Genomic DNA, 25,945 nt, shown 5'->3' on the forward strand with positions numbered 1-25,945 from the left:
TGTGGACATTTATGAGAGCTTGTAAACAAATATGTTAATACGTCATATTTTTTTTTTCCTGAAATCGATGCCCATTCCCTCCTTGTGCATCACCCTTTCGCATTGTTGGAGATATGTTATGCACAGATTGATAATCTCTATTCCTTGATCAATATTTGCACAAAGCACAGTCGCTGCATGGTCACTGAAAACATTTTAGCTCCTCTGATTTAATCTGAATTGTAATATCTATGAGAAATACGTCAAATGCGATAATTGCATGCTGCAAGAAAAATCAAAATAAGGGTTCACAGATTGTAGGAATGAATCCTAGTCGGTCTGCAGGCTTCAAAGGAGCACACTGATCGGACTCGGACCCCGCTGCGACCACGTTGGAGGTGGAGCTTGAAAACGCTCGGCTGCCTGGTTCCGCTGTCGCTGCCGTGGGATCGCGCTCGGCCGTGTGATCGTCTGATACGGGGAGAAATGACACAGCATGGTCCCCGTTGAGGAAGTGAAATGATAACATAACGGCCGCCTCGACTAAACCATCTGTGTGTTTCTGCCTTCACTGGACTGCAATGCCGCCACAGCGCGTATTCGCCCTGCCGAGGCAACAATCTCTGCTGCTGCCTGCGGTCATCAACCCGTTTGTTCAAGACACCAAACTAACCAAAGCGACCATAATAAAAGTGAGTATGCCGTTTCAGTTCAATGGTCATATACTGGCGAGCTTTTGTAGAATATGGTCACCACTGTTTGCAATACGGCTCACACACACACACACACACACATATCTGATGTGTGAGATTACATACAAACACGCACAGGCTGCTGTGTAGCCAGGGCCTATAATCTTCTCCAACGAGGCTTTGACAAGCGGCTTGTAAAGCACAAACAATGAGCACTGTTGTGTGCTTTTCTAGAAAGCTGTCCAGTGATGTGGATTTCCAGACTCGTGCATATGCCTGCTCTGAGGAATGTCAACAATCAGGGTGTTAACCCTTTCAGCTGTCTTCCCTTTATGGTCACAGGCCTGTCATTTATGATGTGTGTGTGCTCCTTCTCCATGTAGTGTGTCCTCCGGGGAATCTTCCTGGTCCCTATTCGCGCCATCCTTCTGTCCCTGGTTCTCATGGTGACATGGCCAGTAGCTGTTATAATAACCTTCAACCATCCTCTGAAAGGAGCCGTGGAACCAATGACAGGCTGGAGACGGTAACTACATACACCATCCCACTGCAATACAGCTTCCCAAGGAGCTACCAACGCCCCACAGGAACCAGATCCCTCAAGTCATGGTCCTGTGGATATCAGGGTCACTTATGAATGTTAAATCACTTTGAAACTGAATAATTGCACAGTACAGCTGCCTTACTGACATCAGTTTAGTTTTCGGCCAAATGTATGCACAGTTACCCCAGCTCTGGTGTCAGAAATACACTTGAACGTTGCTTTTTACTTCCTTCTAACAGTGCAGTGTCATGTTAACATTTTGTGTTTGCACAGCAACTGCATAGGCAAACATTGCCGTCATCATTTTTTCACCAAATAGTCAAATTAGCCAACAGAGAGGGGGTTTGCCACCAACTCTTCTTTTTTGTACGTGAGCCACCTCCCTGTTCAGCACATTGAAACATAGCTGTTGGTGAAGCAATGCGCTAAGATTTAAAATCGTATACCGTCGGTCACTCTACCAAAATAATGCATTTTACTCGAGCAAGAAGAGGAAGAAGCTGTGCATTTCCTGGGTTCATAAACTGGACAGTAACCAGTGACTGCAGCATATTCTCAAAATAATAGCTCATGACATGACTTGAAGAATGTGCAGCAGCTGGCATTACTGCCGAATCATGCTTTTCTAGATCATATCTGCACCACAAGCATTACTCTTGCTCAGTTCCCCTCAGTTCTCAGACAGGAAAGAGGCAGTGGTATCAGCAGGGCTTAACAGCAGTGCCTGAAAGAGTGATTTATCTCTATATAAATTCAATTAGACCTTGTATATCCACATAGTATGAATACAGTGTGTTTTAAAGGTTCTGTATATGACATTCTGAGCAGTAATATAGCAGCAAACAGCTATTTGCTATGTAAAGATAATATGGAGTAATGACATCCTGAGCAGAGAATAAAGTCATGCACCCTCTGTGTGCTTCTCTTTTCCTTGTTGTGGTCGATGGCCAGGCCACATGTGAATTTTAGTACAAGAGTCCCATTGGGTGTATTGCACTGGCTAGCAAATCACCTCTACTGTGCACTGTGGTCATAGGTGGGTATGGGTGGTGACCACTGATAATGGTGACGGCATTATTGCAAGTCTAAGTCTAATGCCCACCCTTTAGTCCCCCCCTGTTAGCACCGTTTACTGCTAGCCCCTGGCTCAGCCATGTTGAGAGCCGTGTGCAGTCAATCCCTGCTCAGTTTCTGAATCATAGACATGCTGAATGTCGTTTAGAGCTTCTTTATAGTACTGAACATGTCGTAATTCATATATCGACATTAAATGTAAAACATCAAGTGGTTGGGCTGTAATATTTAACTAACACCAAACAGGGTGTGGCATAAAAAAATGTTCAGCTGTGCAGATAGTGGCAGCTAAGTATACACAGTGTGCAGTTCTACAGTTAACAGGAAATTCTTGTGACCTTAGACCAGAGCTTTTTACATAACTATGACCAAACATGGTGGAGGTGACAGAAACAAGAGAGACCCTTATCTTATTTACCTACTAAATGCTTTGCTGTTAACAGGCTCACGGTGGTGAAAGCTCTGTAGGTTAGGTTTTACAATAAAAAGGACAGGATGACTAAACAGTCCAATTTCACAATTGTAATTAGTATCTGACAACTTAGAGCTACAATAAATGGTGTTTCTGATGTTACCATTAAATAAACTCCAAATGAAAGCCTGCGTCGCTCTTTGTTGGCTGTAATGACTTGATTTGCTAATGGTATTTATGGGTGTTGTTGATGGTTTGTGTTTGTGTAGGAAGCTTTCTACCCTCAAATCAGCACTACGTCACTTCTAGCTTCCTGCCCCATTGAGCAGGAAGATAAAGCAGCTTAAAATATACATAGGCTTGTATACTGTGGACAAAAGTTTCAAAAGGTTCCATATCCCCATTCGTCATTTTGTCTTAATGTTTCGATCAACAGACTATGACTTCCTACCCTTTCTCTAGATTATGAGGAAGGAACTGGCAATGGTAAAACTCTCAAGAAAAATACAAAATGGTGCAACTCTTCCTGTTTCAAAAGCTTTTTTGCTTAGCCCATTTGTAAAAAAAAACAAAAAAAAAAAAACATTGACTTTATCCCCCCAGTGGTAATAACCCTGGAGTTGGTACTGATCAACAAAGAAACATTTCAACATGGCTGATCCCATTGTGAAACAAAGCAGTGCCTTCTGAGCTACATATTTATTTTTCCATTTAAATTTTCCCCCCATAATCTCCCAAAGTCAGTAATCCAAAACTTTCTGGTCATTTCTAGGTTCATGTGTCGGAGAGTGATGGCTGCCCTGGGGAGAGCTTACTACTTTTGCATGGGCTTCAGAGTGGTGGTCAAGGGCAAGCAGGTGGACAGCAGTGAGGCCCCCATCCTGGCTGTGGCCCCCCACTCCTCCTTTTTTGATGGGATCGTGTGCATTGTGGCAGGCCTGCCCTCCACTGTCTCCCGTGTCGAGAACCTGGCTACACCCATCTTTGGCAGTGAGATGCTTGTCATTTTGCTTTCCTGTTTCAGTACAGGAAGGGCAGTACGTGTGTGTGTGGGCTTTTTGGTTCTCTCAACTTGTGTGTGTGTGTGTGTGTGTGGGTGTGTGTGGGTGTGTGTGGGTGTAAGTGTAAAAATATACAGAAGTGTGAAACATCAGTGTCATTTAGTCACACCTTCTCTTCAACATGTCGTGTAAAGTTCTTATCTTGTGCTGCTTATCATTCAGTTTTAAAAATCCCCCTGACACAATTAGATATCACAGCTAATATTTACAAATGTGCTTTGCGTAGTAAGACTGTTCTTGGGACTTGATGAATAGTTATCCCAATCATCATTTTGATGGTAGTCACACCACAGAGCTTTAATCATTTAATAACTATCCCATACTGGTGATATCATCACTAAGTGGCCATTTAATGAAATGGCTCTGCCCTATTATGTTAATAAGGCCATGCAATTAACCAAGGCCTGGAAATAATCAGTAAAAAATATGACCAAAATAAAAAATAGTATCTCCTCTTCTAAGTGTGTTTGTTAACGTGTGTGCTTTGCCCTCTCTGCAGGGTTTGTGCGCTGTCTTCAGCCAGTGTTGGTGTCCAGAAAGGACCCCGACTCCAGGAAGAATACAATCCAGGAGATCGACAGCAGAGCCAAGTCAGGAGGCCACTGGCCACAGGTCTGTCCCAACACCAAAAAACACTCAAATATTAGCCTGGTATTAGCACTGATTATTTATAGCTACAGAGAAAACTAGGAGCTTGTCAGCTGAGGGAAACTCAGGATGTTGGTTTGGTTTCACAGTTTCATTTGTCGGTTTTGGAGGGCAGTGTTGTATAATTATATTTCCTTTTTTAACATCAGAGAAGTAGATCAAGCACATACAATGTTGACTCAAATACAAGTGCCGTTATTTCAAAAGAATACTTTGCACGTTGTAAGCAGCAGTAGCATTACGTTGCATACTTAATAAAACTAATAATGCTTTGCCCCTCAGGTTCTGATATTTCCAGAGGGAACATGTACAAATCGCTCATGTCTCATCACTTTCAAACAAGGTAAGACAGAAAAAGTAACTTTAATGTAATGTAAATGTGAAGTTTTTCATTATCAGTTCTGTCTGTAGCTTATAGCGCATTAACTTTTTCACTCAACACATCCAATCCACTGAGCAAGAAGGCCATACAACAGAAGGAACACTTGATGCTACACTGCCCCATTCATTCATTACATGATGTGGTTTGTGCATTGATTTGTTGTCAACTGATACCCATATAACTCTGTTTAAGCGAGGTTGCAGAATAGGGATGTCAGTTTTGTTTGACACAATTCAGCGTCCATTCCTTCGTAATGAGAGGTCTCCATGATTTCTTTTAAACTGTGTGTTCCACACCTATAGGTGCCTTTATCCCAGGGGTCCCTGTGCAGCCTGTGATTATGAGGTATCCCAACAAACTGGTGAGTGAGTGTGATTGTAAAACAGCATTAAAGAGGACTTATTATGCTTGTCCTTATTTTCTGTCATATATTAAATATATGATATAGATATATATAATGTTACAATGTCAGATGTTCATATTAGACATGGCCAAAGTTTCAAAGAGTAAGGTAAACATGTAAGTTAGCCCTGTGAGCAAAAATCCCAGGCTTCAGACCTGTGTTTAAATGACATAGTATACACTGTTACGTGAAGCTACATGTTAACTAGGGTTGAGCCAATTATTTTTCATCAGTTTCATCTAGGTAAAATGTGTTTGTACATGTGATTAAGGAAAAACCCTATTTGGGTAGCTTTGTTCAATCTCTTACTATTGTTATCCAAATTAATCTTAAACTTAATCCTGCAATTGTTTTGCATTTACTTTTCTAATTAAGTAATAAATACAGCAACTTCTGATCAACCCATCAATTTCAAGTTTAAAGTAACAACTTCTGCTTAGGTCACACCCACTTCTGGTTTAATCCTGCCCATTTCAAGTATGTTTAGGGGCACATTTGATTTAGTTGGTTGAACAGATAGAGATCATTTTGTACATGCCCATCTCGAATGCTGAAGTCAGGCAAACATGTAATTTTGGTTGCTGATTTTGTTAATTTCCTCAGTCCTGCTGGAACGTGCCCAGTTGAATTTAGAAGCTTTTATAGGTGATTTTTCATCGCAGAAAGTGTTGCGATACTCTGCTACAGCACAGATACAGAAATCCCGGAAATATTGACCAGTCAGAGCAGACTGGGTGTTTTCTGAGGTCGCCTTATAAAGACAGGTGCTGAAATGAAGCCTTCTCAGACAGAGGGTGAAGACAGGTGTTCAGCACAGACAGTATTAGGGGGGAAACGTGTAAAAATGTCTCATAGAAACCCAAAATACAAGTATAAACCTGAAAATGAGCATATTTCACCTCACATCTTGAGAGGCAAATTTATAGAAGCCACACTGTACTATACAACTTTGAATAGAGATACTGTGACGCAGAGCTAAAGATGTAGTGCAGTGGAAAACAGTACGTACATTTGATACTTATAGCAACACAAAAGCTCATCTGTATCATACAACAACATATACAGTGTTAATATTTTACAAAGCTTTATGCATCCCCTCTGTTTTCCCTCCAGGATACAGTGTCTTGGACTTGGCAGGGTTTCAGCTCGTAAGTATGCTTTCTACAGTTTCTCATGTTTCAGCTATAGTATGCCGGTTTGCTGATGGTGATGTCTGCTTGCTCTTCGACGGTCAACACTATTATAACAACACAGCAACATTATTGCCATGTATTGCAACAACTGTTGGCACTGTTGGATCAACATATGTAACTGACTGTCCTGATTGTGGTTTGTGCAGGAGGACACTGCTGCTTTTAACTCTGTGCCAGCTGTACACCACAGTGGAGATAGAGGTAATGGGCGTTCCCCAAGTGTACATCCTCATATAATGGCAAAGATACTTCAAAGAGTTTCAGCTTTACTAGTAGTATCAGCGCCACTCTCTGCTATCAGATTAAACTAAAGAAAGCTAAGTGTGTAACCTTGATTTACTTTAATATAGTCATTGGATTTCATGCTGTGCTCAGAGTTACTCAACCTAAGCAACAATGTGTTTTCTACACTGAAGGATTTGGCTTCAATGTAGAGGATTAGGCATTTTCTCTCTGCTTGACCTTTACTTTTTACCTTTTTCATCCGTTTTCTGTTTTTCAGTTCCTGCCGACACATATCCCCACAGAGGAGGAGAAGAAAAGCCCTCCTCTGTTTGCCAACAAAGTGCGAGAAACTATGGCTCAGTAAGTAGTAATTGGCCTTCAACAGACATTCCACTGTGTATTGTTCAAGCACATAGTACAACAAAGTGCAACAGAGAAGCAAGAGTACATGCTTCTACAAGTAATGAACACAGTGTTAAACACATAAAGTGCCTGTGAGTTGATGAGGCAGTTGTGTTGGAAAAGGCATGAGTTGTGGATAGTATGCAGTTTAACGGCCACAACATTATAACTACATTAGTGTATGATGAGTTCGCTTACTGTCTGATCTTTGTATATCTTCCTGCTGGCCTGCTTTGTCCAGCTCTTTACAAGCATCATGAGCATTTGAACTGACTGCTGTCTGCACAAACTGCCTGCTTTCAGAGCTTTGGGAGTTCCAGTGACAGACCACACATATGAAGACTGCCGCCTGATGATCTCAGCTGGTGAGCTAACGCTGCCCATGGAGGCCGGCCTGGTTGAGTTCACCAAAATTAGCCGTAAACTCAAGTAAGAACATCTTGTTTAAGTGTACTGTTGGGATCACAGGGCAGGGACAATAACAATAACAGTGACAAATATGGCTTAAGAGGGGTTTTTTTTTGTTATGGGTAAAATTGTCTAACACATCTGGCAAAATATCTGCAAGTTAATGACCTATGTAGCTCGAGAACAATTATGCAAAATGCAAGAGAATGACACACACACAACCTCCTTCTTGTTCCCTGCTCCTTCAGTCTGAAGTGGGACAATGTGAAGAAGGAGCTGGAGGGTTTTGCAGCCATGGCCACCTCTTGTAAAGGAGGACGGATCACCATCGAGGAGTTTGCCAGATTCCTAAAGCTACCTGTCAACCCAGCCCTCCAGGAGCTGTTTGGACTGTTTGACAGGGTGAGAGACATGTACATCAGATATTATGTTTCTCTGTACCTAGAGACTAACTTTTTTGGGTACTGAAGTTCCTTTTGTTGACACAGAGCCAGTGTGTTGGAATTCGTCTTTGTACAATAAAATTGGCCCTGACACATCCTGCACGAAACACACCATTAATATAACAATTGACAACATAATGTGCAACAATTTTAATATCCAGTTTACAGAATTGCGCACCTATTACATCACTGCATATAATGTGTAGCGATGACAGTAAAATTAAGAGGACATCAAGGAGTGGGTTGAGGATTTATACAGCCTAGAGGAGGAAACTATGATCGAAGTAGTTTGGCCTCCGTCCTGGTATGTCTACCAGAGGTTTGAGTTGGAAGCATAAAAACAGCTTCTAACATCCAGTTCAAGTGTCTTTTTCCTTCAGAAAATCCATGCCTCATAATTTTCCAGTAATAGAGATTTGTTGAATAATAGAAATCACTTATGCTATTATACCTACATATTACCCTTTACCATTCAAAACTGTTGATGCTAGACTAAGTCTGTATTTCTTGATCATAAAGTATAAAGCACTATTCATCATAACAATCTGTGCATTTACTGACTCAAGTATTTTCATTGCTCTCCCTTTGACCCTGTCTAGAATGGAGATGGCACCATAGACTTCAGAGAGTATGTCATCGGCGTGACCATCTTATGTCGACCAGCTAACACTGAGGATGTTCTTCGAATGGCTTTCAAGGTACGACAGAAATTTTCTGCTTCTGCTCGGGCCTGAAGAACAAGCAGTGTTAGGTCACCCAAAGAAGTACTCTTTTTAGGACTGCTTTGTATGCTTACAAAAAGCCCAGATTCTTCAAGATGACTAATCAACATAGTATAGCAGTGACGGAAATATAACACCCGGGTAGACACGCAAATTTTTTACCCTTTTCCGGTGCGATGCAGTGATGCACTGCCACAGATTTTATCCATGTCTATGCAAACAGTGCTCTGAATTTTTTCCAAATTAGTTGGCACAAAGCCTGAAAGAGACACTGAATAGGTAACAGATGTAAAAAAAAAAAAAAGAAGTAGCCACTATAACATTTTACTGGCCTCCAGGTTGGCTTCTACTAGGATGTAAATCACTAGTTTGATCTCGATATGATATTATATCACTTCTTTGGACAATCATTCGATATTTACCGATATCACAATGTCTGCCACGATACAGTTTCTATTGGATTCAATTCAGAGGCCTTGTCAATGAGTCAATATCATACGCTCATTTAACACAGTCTGTTACAGAAGAAGCTGCCACCCCTTTTTTTGCTCTTTGCCATAAAAGACAACAACACATAAATAACTGTAAGCAGCTGTATCTAGTTAAGTTCAGTAAAGTTTACTTTAAATTGACTCCACTAACACAGAAAACAGCACATGAGATAAGTTAGCCTTCAGGGCTTTCTGATGGAAAGCCCTTTCTGGAAGAAATCATTTCGTTTTAATCCAAACCATAATGTTTTGCAATTTCAGGGCTGTCTGGCTTAAAGGTCTGAAGGCAAACTTCTCCCAACAGCCATAAAACATGGAAGTATAAAATTTGGCTCAATAATAACTACTAAGGCTCAGAGACAAAACAATATTTTTTGCTAGACACCCATTATTAGCTTAAGAACATACATTTGCCCAAATTAACTGAGGGGCTAGCAGACTTTTCCTCTATTCATAGCTAAACAAATTACATGTGTAGCCTAATTTATACTTTTCTTACTCATGGCTGGTTACTGTCTATTTTTTCTGTGTAAATTTGTTTAAACAAATCAGCTAATGTTGCTGTGTTGCTACAAGAAGTTAGTGGCCAGCAAGGCACACATTGTGCCATTGTTTACATATGGCATGTGCTCTGTCTGTTGACGCGTATTTTCTCAGAAATCCAGAATATTTCCACACTTCTGATTTATTCCCAACTAAACAACATTCTCCTCATCCTCTTTTTCTTGGCTGCTTGCCATTTTTCTGCCTGGCACTGTTTGACAGTGACACAGAATTTTAAAATAAAGGCATACCCTAAAGATTATGATGTGAATCGATGTCACTTTGCATCGATGATACTGGATCGTCCATCATTGAATCGATATATTGATCAAGATCAATGGACTGTTAGACCCATAGCTTCTACTGTTTACTAACCCTGTTTTCTGGAGCGTTTGTGACAGTGAACGTGACACATTAGGGAAAAAAGAAAGGCATACTCGTGTACTGCAGAGACTTGTGCACGGCTCTGGTCTACTGGCAATGGGAAGATTTTTAGTGGGTTTTCCCACGTTTAAAAAAACCCTGCATATATGCGCATTGCACTAATTTGGGTGGAAAATGGGTACGACTGAAATGTTCCACACTGATCATGTTAATTCGAATTGTATCGTTCCAAACTTAGGTGGGTTTCCATCCACCTATTTTTATTCGCATTTTCAACAATTGCGAAAAAAAACTGCCAGAAATGCCAGAAATTCGAAAAAGGGCTGAAATATTGCAAAAAAGTTTTTACGCTTGGAGGGGGTGGAAAGTAGGGTGTATCGATATTAGGAAAATGCGACTTTTGGCAATGGAAACAGATTTAGCGAATAAACAATGACGTAGGCTACCGAATCCTGCTTCTACTTCACACACACACCTGTGTGAACTTAGAGAGAGGTAATTACTCCAGTGTCAGGTGAGTGTAGGCCATTTCACAGCTTACCTGAATAGACTGGATGTGTTGAATACCACTGCATCATGTGCGCTGCCTGGTGTACCAACACAGACATCATGGCATTATGTAGGCTACGCTGACAACGGTGATAGGAGTGTGATGAGAGCTCTCGCAATAGCCAAGAAGTTCCCAAGGAATCTCTCCATCTCGCCGTAGTCATGGACGTGCCGGTAATTGTTTACATCAGTTGTGGACATGAGACACTCTCAGTGACATCATCTCACGGCGCCCTCTTCTTCTACGGGTGTTCTTTTGCATTTTATTTTTCATGAGAAGAGCCACCTTCTGCTCGACCTGTTGACTCCCAATACTCGCAAAACAATAACAAATGGAAACGTGCATAAATTTGCATTTTCTTTTGCGCATTTTCACAAAATTCGCTTAAAATTTGTGATACATTTGGATGGAAACCCAACTGTAACATGCAGACCTCTTGGAGATGCTGTAACTAGAACCCCTGACAAATTATGCGTGCATAGCTACAGCATATAATGCTTACTTTTTATACTAAATATAAAAAGTCAACATTTAATTTACAGTAAAAATAAACAGAATACAAAAGAAGTATTAAATCTGAGGTAAATCACCCAGCCCTGCCTTTAGTTGACATTAGAGCACAGCAGAAGCACTACTGCAGGAAGACACAGAGGCAGCATTCAGAGGGGCTTGGATAATGTCAAGTTAACAATGTGTGTCTGTTGTGGAGAGCGTGGATTCACTTTGCTGGCCATAAGGTCAAATGTGGTTTTGAACAAACAGTTCAAGGGTTTATGTAATGTGAAGTGAAAAGTTATTTTTGTCCAGCTAATTTAGCAAAAATAAGTTTCCCCAGTTTTATGTAAGTTTTTCCTAGCCCACCTACCTGTTTCCATACTTTAAATAGCCTTTATTTTTCTAAAACATGCATACATTTTCAAGTGAAAAACATTTCTCTCTGTTTCTGTCCTCTCTCTCATGCAGTTGTTTGATACAGATGACGATGAGAAAATCACCCGAGAGGAGTTTACTGCTCTGCTGCGCTCTGCTCTGGGTGTGTCCGATCTAAACATGACCAAGCTCTTCAAGGAGATTGATGCTGATGGCTCTGGTTTCATCACCTTCAGTGAGTTGACTCCAATGCCAAGCTACATTTTGGTCTTCTAACCTTTGTTTGCATTTCCACCAGGATATTTTGGAACAGGAATATGTGCAGGAAATATGTACAGTATTTTTTAGCATTATTATTTAAACGTCCTTTTATTCTGAGCTACACTGTATCCTAATGCTTTTTTCTGTGCCTGTGATTCTTCAGGTGAATTTCAGAGCTTTGCCTCGACCCACCCAGAGTATGCCAAGCTCTTCACCACCTATCTGGAGCTTCAGAGATACCAGGCAATTCAGGAGGCGAGTCCAGGTGACCTGGAATTGTCCTGTCAGACCAGTTCGGCAGAAAAACAGGAAGACAGCACCTCTGACAAAAAAGATGACTGACCGTGAACTCTGCTTGACTGCACTGAGACAGAACACTGTATCCACTGCACTGAGAAGAAAAAAAGCAAGTCTTATCCACTCCAACAACTTCTAGCAAATTCAAGTCATTTGCCACAGCAGAGCCATAGTATAAGTCATGTGCTTGCCTTTTTAGATGGTTTTAGAGTGCTTCTATCTTCAATTTTAGTGCCTTATAGAGATTTCAAAGAACCACATCCCCAAGTCACTGCACAAGAAATGTCTCATTAGATTCTTTTATCCCTAAAGTTTTGTGTGAGCGCGTGTTTTGGTTATGTATTCACCAGGAAAAAAAATGAAAAGCTAGTCATAGGATGAAAATATGTCACTCATCAGTGTTTAACATTTCTAAACCCTGCAATCTTGAGAGTTTTAATGTTAGTGCCAGTGTTTTATGCTATATTTAAACTGCCTCACCATGTTTTTGTCTTGGATACATCATTCTCAGTAGCCTGAGCTTATCCCCACTTGGACTTAGATGAACATAGCGTTGTGTACCCCCTCCTTTGTCTTTGTGATCCTCTGTAAATGAGTGGGAAAAAAAATGCCAAACCAACACCTTTTTAAATATAAGCAAAGAGTCCTCGTGCTTCTGTGTTGCAGTATAATTAGTGTACAGTAAGCTTTATTAAGATCTTTCCAACCTGGCAACCCGCAGATGTTCTGTATTAAAGCTATGTCTACGAAGAGCATACATGCTGCGCATTACACTTTTTCCAGTGCTCAGGGACACAGACCTTGTAAGATGGCTGTATAATTAGCCAGAGGTTTGCTTTGCATGTGTATCTATTTGCATTTCTACTGAAGACTGTTGTTGCTGAGACAGCAGCATGTCTGCGCGGCTTTAAGTTTACTAAAGCAAATGAACCACTGAAAATAGGGCAATTTGTGAGCAAAAAGGCAACAGTGCTTCTTCACAACAGTATATCCCAGCGGGGTATGCTTTCAGATTAACTAGCAGCACTGTTATTTATTTAGCGAGGTGCATTGCAATTATGTGATTTTTTTTTTCCTTTCTTTTTTTTGTTAACACTGCAAAGTTTGCTTTTTAAAATAAAACAAGAATAAGATTTTAATCTTGCCTGCATTTTTATATTCATCACTGAGGGAACCTGTAATGACTTCTGTTGTTTATAATGAGGCATGGGTGCAATGAAGGGGGCTACAGCTGCACCTCTGGTTCTCCAAGCCACCACCAGGTGCCAGTAGTTACCTACTACAATTCAATTGTGTGCAAGTTGGTTTTTGCTCTGCTTGTGAGTACCACTCTGAGTTTTAAATCTTTTGTCATCTTTGGCCTGTCCTTTAAATTAATGGTAGAGCTAGACAACCATGATGTTTAAGTTAGTATCAGATTTATGGTGCACAAGTGTGTGTGCAAATGTCACATTTAATCACGGGGCACTGAAACAGAAGATAACGCATGATATGAATGAGTTCTTTGAGTTTCAGCCTCACAGAAAGTGTATCTAGAACATAAACATTTCAATGGATTTATCATGTTTTTGTTTAATGCAGCAATATCTTAAAGAAAACAACAATGTTACTGTGACTTATGTGCTATAATCACTCAGTTTGTCTGCATTATATTTCTTCATTGGCCTCTCTGTGACCCAACCTGTACTCATTGTGAGGTGGGAAGAAGTCTTAATCATGAACAGATGCAGTGTGTATGTGCTAATGGAACATTTTATCATTGAAGAAACACCAGAACGGACACACTGTATGAGATTTGGAGAACGATGTACTGAAACGTGTTGGTGAAGACCATGTGAAAGTTTGGTTTTGTTATACTGCATGTGCGTGTCTATTCTGTCAATACAATTTCTCAGACAGAGAATCTGTATCAATCACATGTAAACTGATGTACAGACAATAAACATTTTCATCAAATAGTCCCTTTTTTTAGTCAAAGCATTACTTTAAAATGCTAAGACCATGAATCTATTTTGGCACAACCACATATTAAAGCTCAACGGCTGTCGGGAGAAAAGTTCATCTGTCTGTGTCTATGAATGATGGCAAGCGGGTCGCTTCATTAAAAGCCCGCTGTTAGACAAACTGTGATTACCAGCTGTGATTTCCACCTTCAATTTGTTTTAACCTTTTCAAACGTACAGAGGCTCATTTCATTTTAATCAAAATTGATGAGATGGCATGGAATCAATTAAATGACATTGTTGCCGCGCTTACAACAGTGTGACTCCTTCCCTACACACAGCTCCCCACTTTCCTCTATGTGTCCCCCCCCCCCACTCCCCTCCGTCCTCCCGCTTTCCTCTGCATGTGCTGTTGTATATTGCTGTATCCATTTCAGCCCTGCCCGGGGGGTGATCCTGTCGCAGTAGATTGTGGGAGATATGTGTTGGTAATTTGATTTGGTCTCTTCAGGACCTGAGTGAGTGAGCAGCCTCTGTTTGTGGACACAAGCTGGACACAGGCCTCGTACGGATGGAAGGACTCACTGTGCCAGGCTGGAAGGAAAGGTCAGAACCGACAGGCCTCGTTGTTAAATTGATGCAACGTTACTGTGTGCCTCAATTGAACTAGGTAGCCTGGCTTTCTCAGCCCAAATGAGAATGAGTCCCGGCTGAGTTCCACCCTGCGAGTTCTGATCCAGTCAACCAAAAACTTTAAGAGTGTTTTACACGTTGTACAGTGTTGGTGGCTTTGACTTATAGAGGGTAAAACATGTACGTATTGTGGCTTGTTAATACATTCTAACCACAAACTTCCAGGACTGAAAAATGAAGCCAACAATGAAGTGCCAAAAACAACTGTTCCTTGAATGACCACTTGAGGCAGGCTCCAGAAGCAGGCTAATCCTCATAGACCCCCATGTTAAAATGCCTGACTTTATGCAACTCATTCGTTAACATTTTACTAAGGCTATAAGCTACACATATTAAAGGGCATGGCCGCTTGAGTGACAGACTGTGTGTGAGGCGTCATGGCATCTATGAGTCACATCCACCCCTCACTTCTTCACAGCATCACTGTCACTTCTGGCTCAGATAAACAACATTATTTTGTACAGTCTATGGTATGAACACATTTTTGTACATTTCTTTGAATACAGAATATGCAGACTTTACTCAAAATGTAGTTTTACCTACATGACTACAATACAGCAGACTGATTCACTGTCAGCGGGATAATTCAAGAGACAATAACAAGAAAAAAAGAACAGTGAAAAGGGATTGAGCCTTGTTAGCACAAGGACGTTTTAGAAGCATTACATAAGAGGAAAGAAATCAGAGAATAAATCAAAGTAATTTTGGCTTTATGTTTCGCAGGCCTTCCTGCTTATAACAACAGGATACCTGTCCTGGGTGTGTACGTACACTCGCGTGACCCCTCCTTTGTCCTGCATGACATACATGAATGTATAGCTTCAACATTGTCCACAAGAACTACTGACTGCGTTCTGTAAGGACAAGGAAATCAAGTATAGTTAAAGAAATTCTCTCCTGTTCCTCACACGACTGACACAATGGGCCTAATTCACTAATGTGTACAGAAATGTTCTGACTATGCACACAAAAGAAGTGTGCATACAAAATGACCGTCAGGTTCAATGTGTTGATAGGTAATGAATAAACATCTGATGCTTACACAGAAATATTCAAATCCAAGATGCCTTGTTCTTCATGGATGTATCAGTCATCCAATGAAAATCGTTCTAGGTGTCTTGCAAGTCATTTCATTACCATTTACCTTTAATTTAGCATGAGACACTGGTACTGGGTATTATGGCAAACTTTGGGGTGTCCAGTAATTTACGATAGAAATATCTAAATTTGAACAATGCTTGGCAGCATGACATACCTTTAAAAATGTGAAACCCATTGCTTTGTTCACTCATACCTGACTTCTGTCCGGGTACACAGTGCAAAGGTTCATTGAACTCTGATAGGTGTTAGCTTCTATAGATGCTGGCACAATGTTGATATCTACACAACTTGATGTGAGTCACGCACTTACAAACACACGCCTACACAACACACACACACACACACACACACACACACACACACACACACACACACACACACACACACACATCTCGTACCACCTTTGGCTCCTGCAGTCTTAAGCCTGGCAAGCTGTCTCCTCTCAGCCCTTCAGGGAGTTCCTCCAAACCTCATTGTTAGGTTTCCTTATCACACCAGATGACACCTTGTTGACTTTTTCTCTCCTATTATTCTCTCAGGAAAGTGATTGTTCCTCATTTCCTTTGTGATGGTTTATAGGAACAGTTAAGGTCCTAGTGAGGGCAAGGTTTGGGGAGCCGTATGAAACATCGGCAGCCCACTGCTGCTATCTGCAGCAATATCTGCAGTCCAGGTTTGTTTTCATGCTCAATGTTTTGGGTTTTTCCACATCTCTGCGTTTGATTCTTTTCCAGATGATTTTTGGACGATGGGCAACAAATTTTTCCTGTATAATTTTCAAGGATGGGTCAGCGTGAGGTTGTGGAAAATACATTTGTCTCTTACTTGTCAGCGAGACTTACCAAATAAGGTGTAGAAGTGTTTAGATGTTCCAAACAAACTCAAACTCATCCCTCTCCACTCTGAGAGACAAGGAAAACATATTCAATCACTGTTACCAGTGTTTCTCTTTATCATTCTAGGAGCCAAGTGACAGAAAGTGTGATGTGTTACAGTGTTTATGACAGTGCAACAATAGGTCTTACGTAACAATTGTATAGGAGAAAATTAGAAATGTCAGTATGAAAATTAAAAATGCGTCTCTTATAGAAGATGTACATTTAGTCTGAATCTTACTGTTAGACTTGTCAATCAATCACAGCTTCCCCCCCTTTTTTTTACAAGCACTCTTACACTTGGAAAAGCAATAATGCCATCTTCCTGCTGTCAAGCCTCCCTTTTTGTGCCCCGTAATTACTACCCACAATTCAAACTCAACATGCGTTTGCCCCCTATTGAGTAATTCATTCACCGGTGGCGTGGAGACTGAATGGATATGACCTGCTGAAAGATAAAACTCTTTGATACATAGATGAAGGAGACTATAAAACTGATTATTTAAAGCATTTTGAGGACAATGGCGCCACATTCTCACAGATTTATTTTGGAGTGTAGGTGTTGGCTGAAGCATGACATGAAGTGCTGCTAAGGAACTTGGTTTACTGGCCTGTGCCTTGTGTTGGCAACATTTCCCAGATGTTCTGCTAAGAAATGTTGCTCTCTTTGACTGGACAGCTGACTTAAACTGCTATTTCTTCTCACTAAATGTATATATAGCGTGTGGGGAATGAGACTTAACATTGCTGAGGTACTTAAATCTTTGCAGATACTTGTAAAGCCCAGAGAGAGAGGCTTAATGACACTCCTCCTTTTGTGAGGCCCAGAGAGGTTTAAACCAAAGACAGTTTTAATGGGGTGCAGAACAAAACAAACCCCACTCAATGCTAATACCATGACCTGATTACCATGTTGTAATGACCTGGTACTTTAAGTCGATGGAATGACAAAACAAGCAATGCCCCTTTTTGTGAGAAGAAAAAAGTCCATATATATAGTACTTTCCAAACTCTAAAATCCTGACTCACACAGCACAACCTGGAAAGTCTTTGTTAAGTTGTGTCATAAAAGATCTAATAAATGGTCATTCTGAGTCATTTTTATTTGTACTATGGCTCAAGACGCTTTTTATGATGTAGGGATGACAATAATGGCAGAGTTAGTAAGCACTACTGTGAGTGAAACTGCAGGGTCATCTAAAACAGTCCCCAGAATAAATGTTGGCATTGTACATTTTTGCAAACCACGGATATGAAACATTTGTACATTATCATGTAGAAACTTTAACTTTCTTTACATTTCAGTACCACTTAGTTATGTTTGGATAAGATCATGTTTTGGCTTAAAATACCTGCTTTTGGTGGCACAATCACAGCTTGAAATGCTGCTGATGTCTCACTAAGAAACAGCCAGTTTCATTTTGTTGGTTTGTAGTAGTTTGCTGCTTGGTGGCTGTCAATCCTAGATGTCATGTCATCTAGCATTCCCTCCACCTCCCAGTGAGAGAGTTGGCTCATATACATGTAATCAGTACTACATCACTTTAAAAATGCTGATATGATACATATGAAACATGCAATTTTAACGTATCTGTGTTTTGCAGAGATATACAACATTCTCTTCTGGCGACTGGGCTCAGAGAAGGTGGGTGAAAGGTCATGATGGTGTGTGTGTATACGTGTGTGAGGGGGAATAAAGTTTATTAGGTAATATAAAGAAGTAGCAATGCATGTTTGCACAAGTACTGTAAGTGCAGAGGCATTGAAATAAAAAGGAACAGAAGTAAAGAGCTTTGCTGTGACCCTAACCAATTGCTGGGGTTAAATCCAGAGGGTCGTACTGTGACTGCTGTGCGGCTGTGTCTTGTTTCATTAGCGTCTCATCCTCGGGTCAACATGGGAGAGCCTGAACTTTAAGAAGAGAAGGCAGGTTTAAAGAACTGTATGCAGCCAGAAGCTGGAATCTGGTATGATCGAGGTAACAGGTGACGGATGACATCATTTTGCCTTTAGCAGTGCTGTACACCTCTATGGGAGCAGCACCACTGTGAGTTCAGGTCCTACTTATTGTCTCAATATGCACCTGCTTTACGTCTTTAAATCATTTCTGAGGGACAGTTTCCATCAAACCATGTTACTGCTCATTGCTTGCGAAATCCTTAATTTTAAGAAACGCAGTCACTGCTTGTACAACCTCACACTATTACACATACAGAAATACACTCTCATAATACACTCTCATGATGTTAACACAAAACATTTTGTAATTCTTGGCTAGAGATATATGACAACACAAGACAAAGTGCAAAAGAATAGAACTATTTCAGGAGAAAAAAAAAACAGTAATAACACATTACCGTTCCTTGTTACCTGGTCCTTTGCTTTACCATCACTGCAGTTATTCAATCTTCACAAACAAAACGCCCAAAACCAGCCCTATTAGAGTTTTGTAAAACAAGCACTGGAGAGCAAAGAGGACATTCATTGACTTTAATGGGATGAACTGATCAACCATATCTAATAAAAATCATTGCCCCTGGCTAAAGCTGCTGTAGAATTGAATTACACATGGAACACAATGCTTTCATGGCTTCTTAGAAAACTGTAATTCAATCTGTTTAGTACAGAGAAGAAACAGATAAAGTCCAAATTAAAACATTAAAAAAAGTTTTGTTGCATGTGAAATTCAGGCACTACTATGTAGCTGAATATAAAGTGTTCTTAGGGCTCTTAAAAATCTTGAATACAAGTATTAATGTGAAAAGCAAAGACATAATCTGGTCCTTTTATCTTGCTTTTGCCATGGACAACTCTTTATCAAATAAATTTAGCTTATAAAGTTCACATTAAGGTTTTCTAAACAGAGTATCTGATTTATAAAAACGGTAAGGAGTCACATTATGTTCCACTTGGATTAATGTTAAAACCACTGTGCTACCGACTGATTAATGCACCGGCAAGTCAGAAGTTTATAGGAAAAAAAAGCGATCATGCTAAGTCCACATCAAGCTGGAGAGAAAGTGTTCAATTATAAAATATCACGTGGAGGAGAGAGAGGAAAACCGATTTAAAAGCTCGCATTTTATATCGTCTCCGCTGGATCTGCTGGAGAAGGCGAGTCTTATAGTTCCTTCAGAATGGGCAGTCTTCCCTCAGATGCATCTGGACAACAGCAGCATCGGGTCATGAAGAAGTGTCCCTAAATTTAACAAGTACGGAGGAAAACCTTTCAGCTGCAGACCTTTAAACTGCTTTAGTAACGGTGACATATTCAAATAACCTTTTACCTTCTTCATTATCCTTATGGGGGATGTTTTAGGTGATTTTAATTGAGTTGACTGTTTAGCGCGCCATACGCTCAGCGCGCGGTGACGTGGGAGGAATTCGCTTTCACCTGCTATTGCTGGGCATCAGGCTACAGATACCATGGTTTATATTAATACTGTACTAGTGTTAAAAGCACACAGACACTAGGTCTGACAGCTTTAGGAGGAATTATGTTACCTCCCCCCCCTAACCTGTATTCCCCGCTGTGCGTAACTGTACTGAAACTTTACGCACAAACACCAAACCTCTCCAAACTCTTTTCCTTTCTCTTTCCTCCTCTCCAGCCCATGTACGCGGAGGTATCAGCAGCTTTCGGTGGAGAACACTCGCTTATCCGGATTTTGTCAACGGGATTGTAATCCTTAAGAGCACCGACTCAGACCATCAACTCCGCCAGAACCCACAGGGGGCCGTGAGTGCATCGGGCCAGCGTGGGCTTCGCACGCACCGCAGAGAAGATGAATATCCAGGTTCTGCCAGAACACAAGTTCTCGTCGGTGGCCCCGCTGAAACAGTGCAATGTGGAGAAAAAAGGGGTAGAACTGATACTGGTGAAGGACCAGAATGGCGTCCAGTACACCACTTCCTCCATCATTCCCACCCCTGGCCGCCTCGCGGTTCCTCCCGGATCAGCCGAGGACGACCGAGAGACTTGGGGCAAGAAAATAGACTTTCTCCTGTCGGTCATTGGCTTCGCGGTGGACCTGGCCAATGTTTGGAGATTCCCTTACTTGTGCTACAAAAACGGAGGAGGTGAGTAAACCATGTATCTCTGATCGATTACAGCGCGTTCACAGATGCTTAAAAATTTGTAAGAGGTCAGAAAAGTTATCACGGCGTGCCACCGGGCTCAGGTAACAAATTGTTGTAGTGATAAAGCATACGAGGCGTGAGTGAGCTGTCAGGTACACTGCAAGTTATAATACGTCTCCACAAAAAAATTACACTATTTTTTTCTTAACTGATGTTCTTCTTTCACTGAGGGGTCAGGTGCCAAAGAGTCTCTATTTTTACTTTCAAAACTGAGAATGTGTTTACACTGTCTAATAAAGCAAGTACTTGTGTTATTTTAGATTAGATTAGATTAGATTTCAGTTATTTTGCTTTGTTGTTGTTCTCATTCTAGTCCCTTTAATCTCCTTTAATTAGGTTTTTAATAGTCCCATGTGTATCAATGGGGAAGTGAATTTAGTGTAGCTTACATGACGGAGGAAATGCCTCATTTCATCAAGGCATGCACATGGAAAAAGACACTGCATAAACTGTATCATATGACACTGTCAGCTAGTTCATGGAAATTGACAACATCTTCTGCCAAACCTTTCATTATTTTTATTACAGCTGTTGAATATGTAGTTTATGATATTAAAATATGATGTGTGTCTGGGTTTCTGGTTACGCAGCAAGTCTGCCAACAAAATGAGCACTACTAAAGCACTACTTTTGGAAACTGAAGGTGCACTACAGTGAATGGATAAAAAAAAAGAAGTGGTGTGTAATTCAATCACTAGCAACAGGTTGTTTTCAACAGCATTTTATTTTCAATAAGTTTCTATTTTTCTTTCAAATTGTTTCCAAAATAGCGGGGAACTGCCTTAATAAAGTAATTACATTGTAACTTTAAAATTGCCAAATGTAAGCTGGGAAGTGGGTGAGGCATACCATGACCCTGTAAAGCATAAGTGGTTACAGACACTGGATGGATAGATTTCAAAATTGCTTTAATGTTGTGCCTCTCTAGATTCTTTAAATCCATTAATAGCTCATGAGAAAGAATTTGGGCTGACACAGTCAAAAAAAGCCTCTTCATAAAAAGGCATGTGCATGCGTAAACCACTGGAGCTCTAACATTCCATACTGTCAGATGAATTATGAAACGTTTTAGCATTAACTTATAAATCATATGAATCGTATTTTAAATATATTGTAATGGTTTTGTGCCTGGCCTAATGGAAAAGTCAAAACAAGTGTCTGAAATCACATTTACAGTAAATCTGAATACAGGAGTAAGGGATTGCCAACTTTCACTGTTCTCAAAACTAATGGACTCTGAAGCTGCATTGCTGTGAGAGAGAGAAAAAGTACAGTGTGTGTAGTAGAATCAACAAAGGATGTGTTTTAAACACAGTGTTGTGTTACCCTCAACACTCATCAACAGAGTGCTCACTAGAACGTGTGCCCTGTCCTCTGTTTGCCTGCGTGTCCATTCACGTGGCGAAAATCAACATGTTGTGCTCAGTGCCCCAAAGGGTCAACTCCACCGCTGGCCTGTCAATCATATTGGCCCTCAGCAAAATGTATTCATTACTGTAGATAATGTGTCATTTGTGATGGACAATGTCAAGAACAATTCAATTATGGGAGATCATTTCCTTGTTGGTGGATGTGTGCTACTGAGGCACAGCATGAAAATAGCTGTGAGCCTTCCTGCTTGCATGTTATGGTGAGTTGTTTTTCCAACAACGTCAGGACCCCCAACTGTTACTTTTCCCCTTTTCTTCTTTTGGTATTTTATTTTGTCTAGCACTTGCTTTCGCATTTAGCGCCTAGGTCATCTACACTATACTATCCAACATCTTTTTACTGTTAGCAAAACAAAAGTCACACAAGCAGGGAAGTAGGATATAATAAAATCATTTCTCTTTCCAGGTGCCTTTTTGATCCCATACATCCTTTTCTTGGTCATTGCGGGGATGCCATTGTTCTACATGGAACTTGCCTTGGGCCAGTACAACAGGGAAGGGGCAGCTACAGTTTGGAAAATTTGCCCTGTCTTTAAAGGTGAGCTTTAATCACAGATACACCCAGTACGCACACACAAACCTGCATTTACTTTAGCCTTTCCCAAACCTCTTAAACTGTTGTGTTACAGCTCAGTCATGCTCTTCTTTGCCTCTCTTCAGCGACCTTTCATTTCATCCCTTTGTTCTTGTCCTTTAACCCTCATAGGGACATAAGTGTCACTTGTAACTATTCTCTCTGTCACATCACCTTTCACCTCTGTGTACTTTTTAATCTCTCTCTGCTTGCGCTTCTAACCTCTCACCCCCGTCAGTGTATTTTCAAATGTCGATTTCAAATGAGATAAGCAAAACCAAAGCAGTGTCCATGGCATGCTGAGCAACACAGTCGAGGTCAATGTAATAACAAGTCAAATAATTCAATTAGTCAGAGACACAACCAAAAAGCTCAAATCAAACAGGATCTATTATGCACCATAATTGTAGAGAAAGCTTTGAGCACATTATAAACTAACAGATTTATGATGTGTAAATGTGTTTAAAGGGGCTCTAGACAAAATACAGAGTGTATGAGTTGTCTGGACACAGTTCCCAACATGGAGGAGGCTGAGCCAGTGGCTAGCAGCTTTCGGTGCTAACTCCATAAACAGCGCTAAGCTGCCAACAGTACTGACAGAGCTGATGGTGTTAATCTTGGGAGAACTAAAAGGTGTGCGCTCCAATTCCACAATGCTGTCGGGGCAATATCGAGCAACATGTGGAGTAGACATGCTTTCAGATGCTCCGTGCCAATCTTAAAATTCGATATTTTGACAGTCTTACTTCTCATTTTATTAGCCTCAGGGCTTCCCTGACACAGTGGGTGTTTCATTTACCAACTTTCTGCAACAACATTCCTAATAAGTCCAAAAACTCTGAGCCACCCAGATTGGGCTTCAGCTAATGCTAACAATGCTAGTGGCGATTCCCCCTAGCCAAGACATGGACAATTTGCCATTAATCTGGGAGTCTCTGACAAGATCCTAAAACACATGCATGGCAGGTCTGACAAGTTAGAACAGACCCTCCAGGTGGTCCAAAGCTCCCATGCTGGAAAAGATGAAATCTATTGAGGAGAAGGTGCTGGAGCAGGAGAACCATTTTCGCTGCTTGGAAAAGGCTTTCTCCAGCTCTCAAGCTCAAGGTGGATGACCTCAAGAGCTGGTCGTACCACAACAATATAAAGATTGTTGGCACACCTGAACAAGAAGAAGGGAGTAAACCAGCAGAATTTATCAACGCCCAAAACTTATTGGAGAAAACAACCTCCGGTCTTCAAAGGTTATTGACCTGGCATACTAGACTTTGCCACTGCTGCCTGGCCCCAAGCCACCATTGTGTGGGTCTTCTTTTATCAGGAGAGGAAGCTCATACTGCGTCTCAGAGGGGCGCCACAACCACAGTATAAATACAACAAGGTGCTTATTTTCCCAGATTACATGGCAGAGGTGATGCAGCAGTGACGCAAATTCAGCGAGGTCTTGAGTGCAGACTCCCCTTCCAAGCGAGGCTTTGGATCAAAGTTTTCACTATACCAAGTGAGGCAATATTATTCTTGAACATTGACTCAAAGAACATATCCTAAGGATTTTGATGCCATTCTGTGTGTTTACACAGAGGGTTAATCATAATATTTTGACACGACTCTTTGTTATTTAGATTATCCAGTTAGACAGTCTCATGTGACACTGTCAATTTGTCCTGTTTACGTCAATAAGCCATGATTGGCAGTGGAGTTCAGCTAGACTCCTGTAGATTTATTCAGCAAGTTACTATTCTTGTAGGAGCTAGGCACTGGATGCGCGTCTAGCAGTCCCACACTGAGAGGAACATTTGTGCTTCGTTTGGGGGAGTACTTTGTGGGCGGGTAGGAAACATGTTCATGGGTTTGTTTGAATGTGTTGTTCTACACAGTGTGTGTTTTTTATGTGTTGTGTTTTACTGTATTATGTGTTATGTTTGGTAGATGCCAAACTGTTTTCTTTCCAGGGGCAATTCACGATCTGACAGTATTACACATAGCAGCATTAATAATAACTTAACACCGGTCTCATGAAACATAAAAGGTCTTGGTCATGTAATTAAATAGGGTCATGTTTTTTCTCAACTGAAAGCGTTGAAGCCAGACATCATTTTTCTTCAGGAAACACATCAGTGTACATGAACAGCGCAGACTGAGAACAAATTGGATTTCTCAAGTCTTCCCAGTGCCTTTTACCCGCAAGGCCAGGGGTGTTGCTATTGTTTCTCGTAAAAATATCTAATTTCGCCTTGACTTAATAATGGCGGACCTATATGGCAGGCACTTAAGGATTTAAGGTCATTGAAATTACTTCCCAATCGTCATGCTTCATATTCATGGCCCAGATATTGACAATACTGATTTCTTTTGTTTGGCTTTTGATATGATACCAGCATCCAGCCGCAGTGTCATTATTGGAGGTGATTATAATTGTTATTTAGACCCAATCTTAGACTGTCAACAAAACCACCTCTTAGTCTGTCCATAGGTCCTGCTCTGGAATTAACTATTCCCTAATATCCTTTGAATTACTACCTAGCATTACCAACTCTACCTATCATAATATCTTGATATCTGAGCATAGCCTAGTCTCCCTTCAATTTAAAAAAATCCTGTCTAAAAATACGTATAGCTGTCGATTCAACCCTCTCCTTTTGGAAGGCCACTCTTTCACTGAGCACATGACTGCACATATAGATGAGTTTCTTACCTTCAGTGATAATGGGAAGATCTCTTATTCTCTCTGGGAGGCCGTTAAGGTTGTGATGAGGGGCCACATTATTTCATTGGAATCATCTAAAAAAAAACTTCTGGTTCTTGAAGAGGCTTATAGATCCTCCCTCTTACCGTCTGGCCACAATAAAAATTGACAACTAACGTATAATACTGCCCATAGCAAACATGTCAGCAGCCTTTGACTAAAACTAACAGAAACATTTTGAACTTGGGGACAAACCAGAGAAACTATTAGCAAGTCAACTAAGAGGTCAGCAGGCTAACCAAGCCATCCATAGGATCAGATCAAATATTCAAATAACTGGTTACAAAACCCAAAGAAGATAAATACTTGCTTCAGGGGCTATACTCCAGCAAAGTAAAGGCAACTAAAGCAGATTGTTGTAACTTTTTTTGCTAACCTAAATATTTCCAAACTCGATGCCGCTGTGAGAGACTGACACCTCATTCTCGTTCAGCCTGACCTTTTGGGTGCTATTCAAGC

General features: G+C 40.8%; 2 protein-coding genes across 3 annotated transcripts in view; both read left to right on the plus strand.

The window, feature by feature from the left end:
• Positions 1 to 352: 352 nt before the first annotated feature.
• On the plus strand, positions 353 to 13,940 carry lpcat2 (lysophosphatidylcholine acyltransferase 2). The gene is made up of 14 exons (XM_049602091.1): positions 353 to 671; positions 1,055 to 1,197; positions 3,474 to 3,691; positions 4,262 to 4,374; positions 4,693 to 4,753; positions 5,095 to 5,153; positions 6,309 to 6,343; positions 6,535 to 6,589; positions 6,891 to 6,973; positions 7,319 to 7,444; positions 7,672 to 7,825; positions 8,466 to 8,564; positions 11,520 to 11,661; positions 11,851 to 13,940. Exons 1-14 carry the CDS (start codon positions 561 to 563, stop codon positions 12,027 to 12,029), a joined length of 1,578 nt encoding a protein of 525 aa, XP_049458048.1. The 5' UTR covers positions 353 to 560; the 3' UTR covers positions 12,030 to 13,940.
• Positions 13,941 to 19,649: 5,709 nt separating this feature from the next.
• slc6a2 (solute carrier family 6 member 2) overlaps positions 19,650 to 25,945 on the plus strand; it is a 35,992-nt gene continuing 29,696 nt past the window's right edge. Inside the window, exons 1-3 of one of the 2 annotated variants that reach the window (XM_049601288.1) lie at positions 19,650 to 19,808; positions 20,208 to 20,676; positions 22,573 to 22,704. In XM_049601288.1, the coding sequence (XP_049457245.1) occupies positions 20,382 to 20,676; positions 22,573 to 22,704 (427 nt within the window). In that variant the 5' untranslated portion in view covers positions 19,650 to 19,808; positions 20,208 to 20,381. Of the gene's footprint in view, positions 19,859 to 20,207; positions 20,677 to 22,572; positions 22,705 to 25,945 lie in introns of both variants that reach the window. The other variant, XM_049601292.1, reaches the window with a different exon arrangement.

Source organism: Epinephelus fuscoguttatus, linkage group LG2 (genome assembly GCF_011397635.1).
Source record: "Epinephelus fuscoguttatus linkage group LG2, E.fuscoguttatus.final_Chr_v1".
Classification (NCBI taxonomy): domain Eukaryota; kingdom Metazoa; phylum Chordata; class Actinopteri; order Perciformes; family Serranidae; genus Epinephelus; species Epinephelus fuscoguttatus.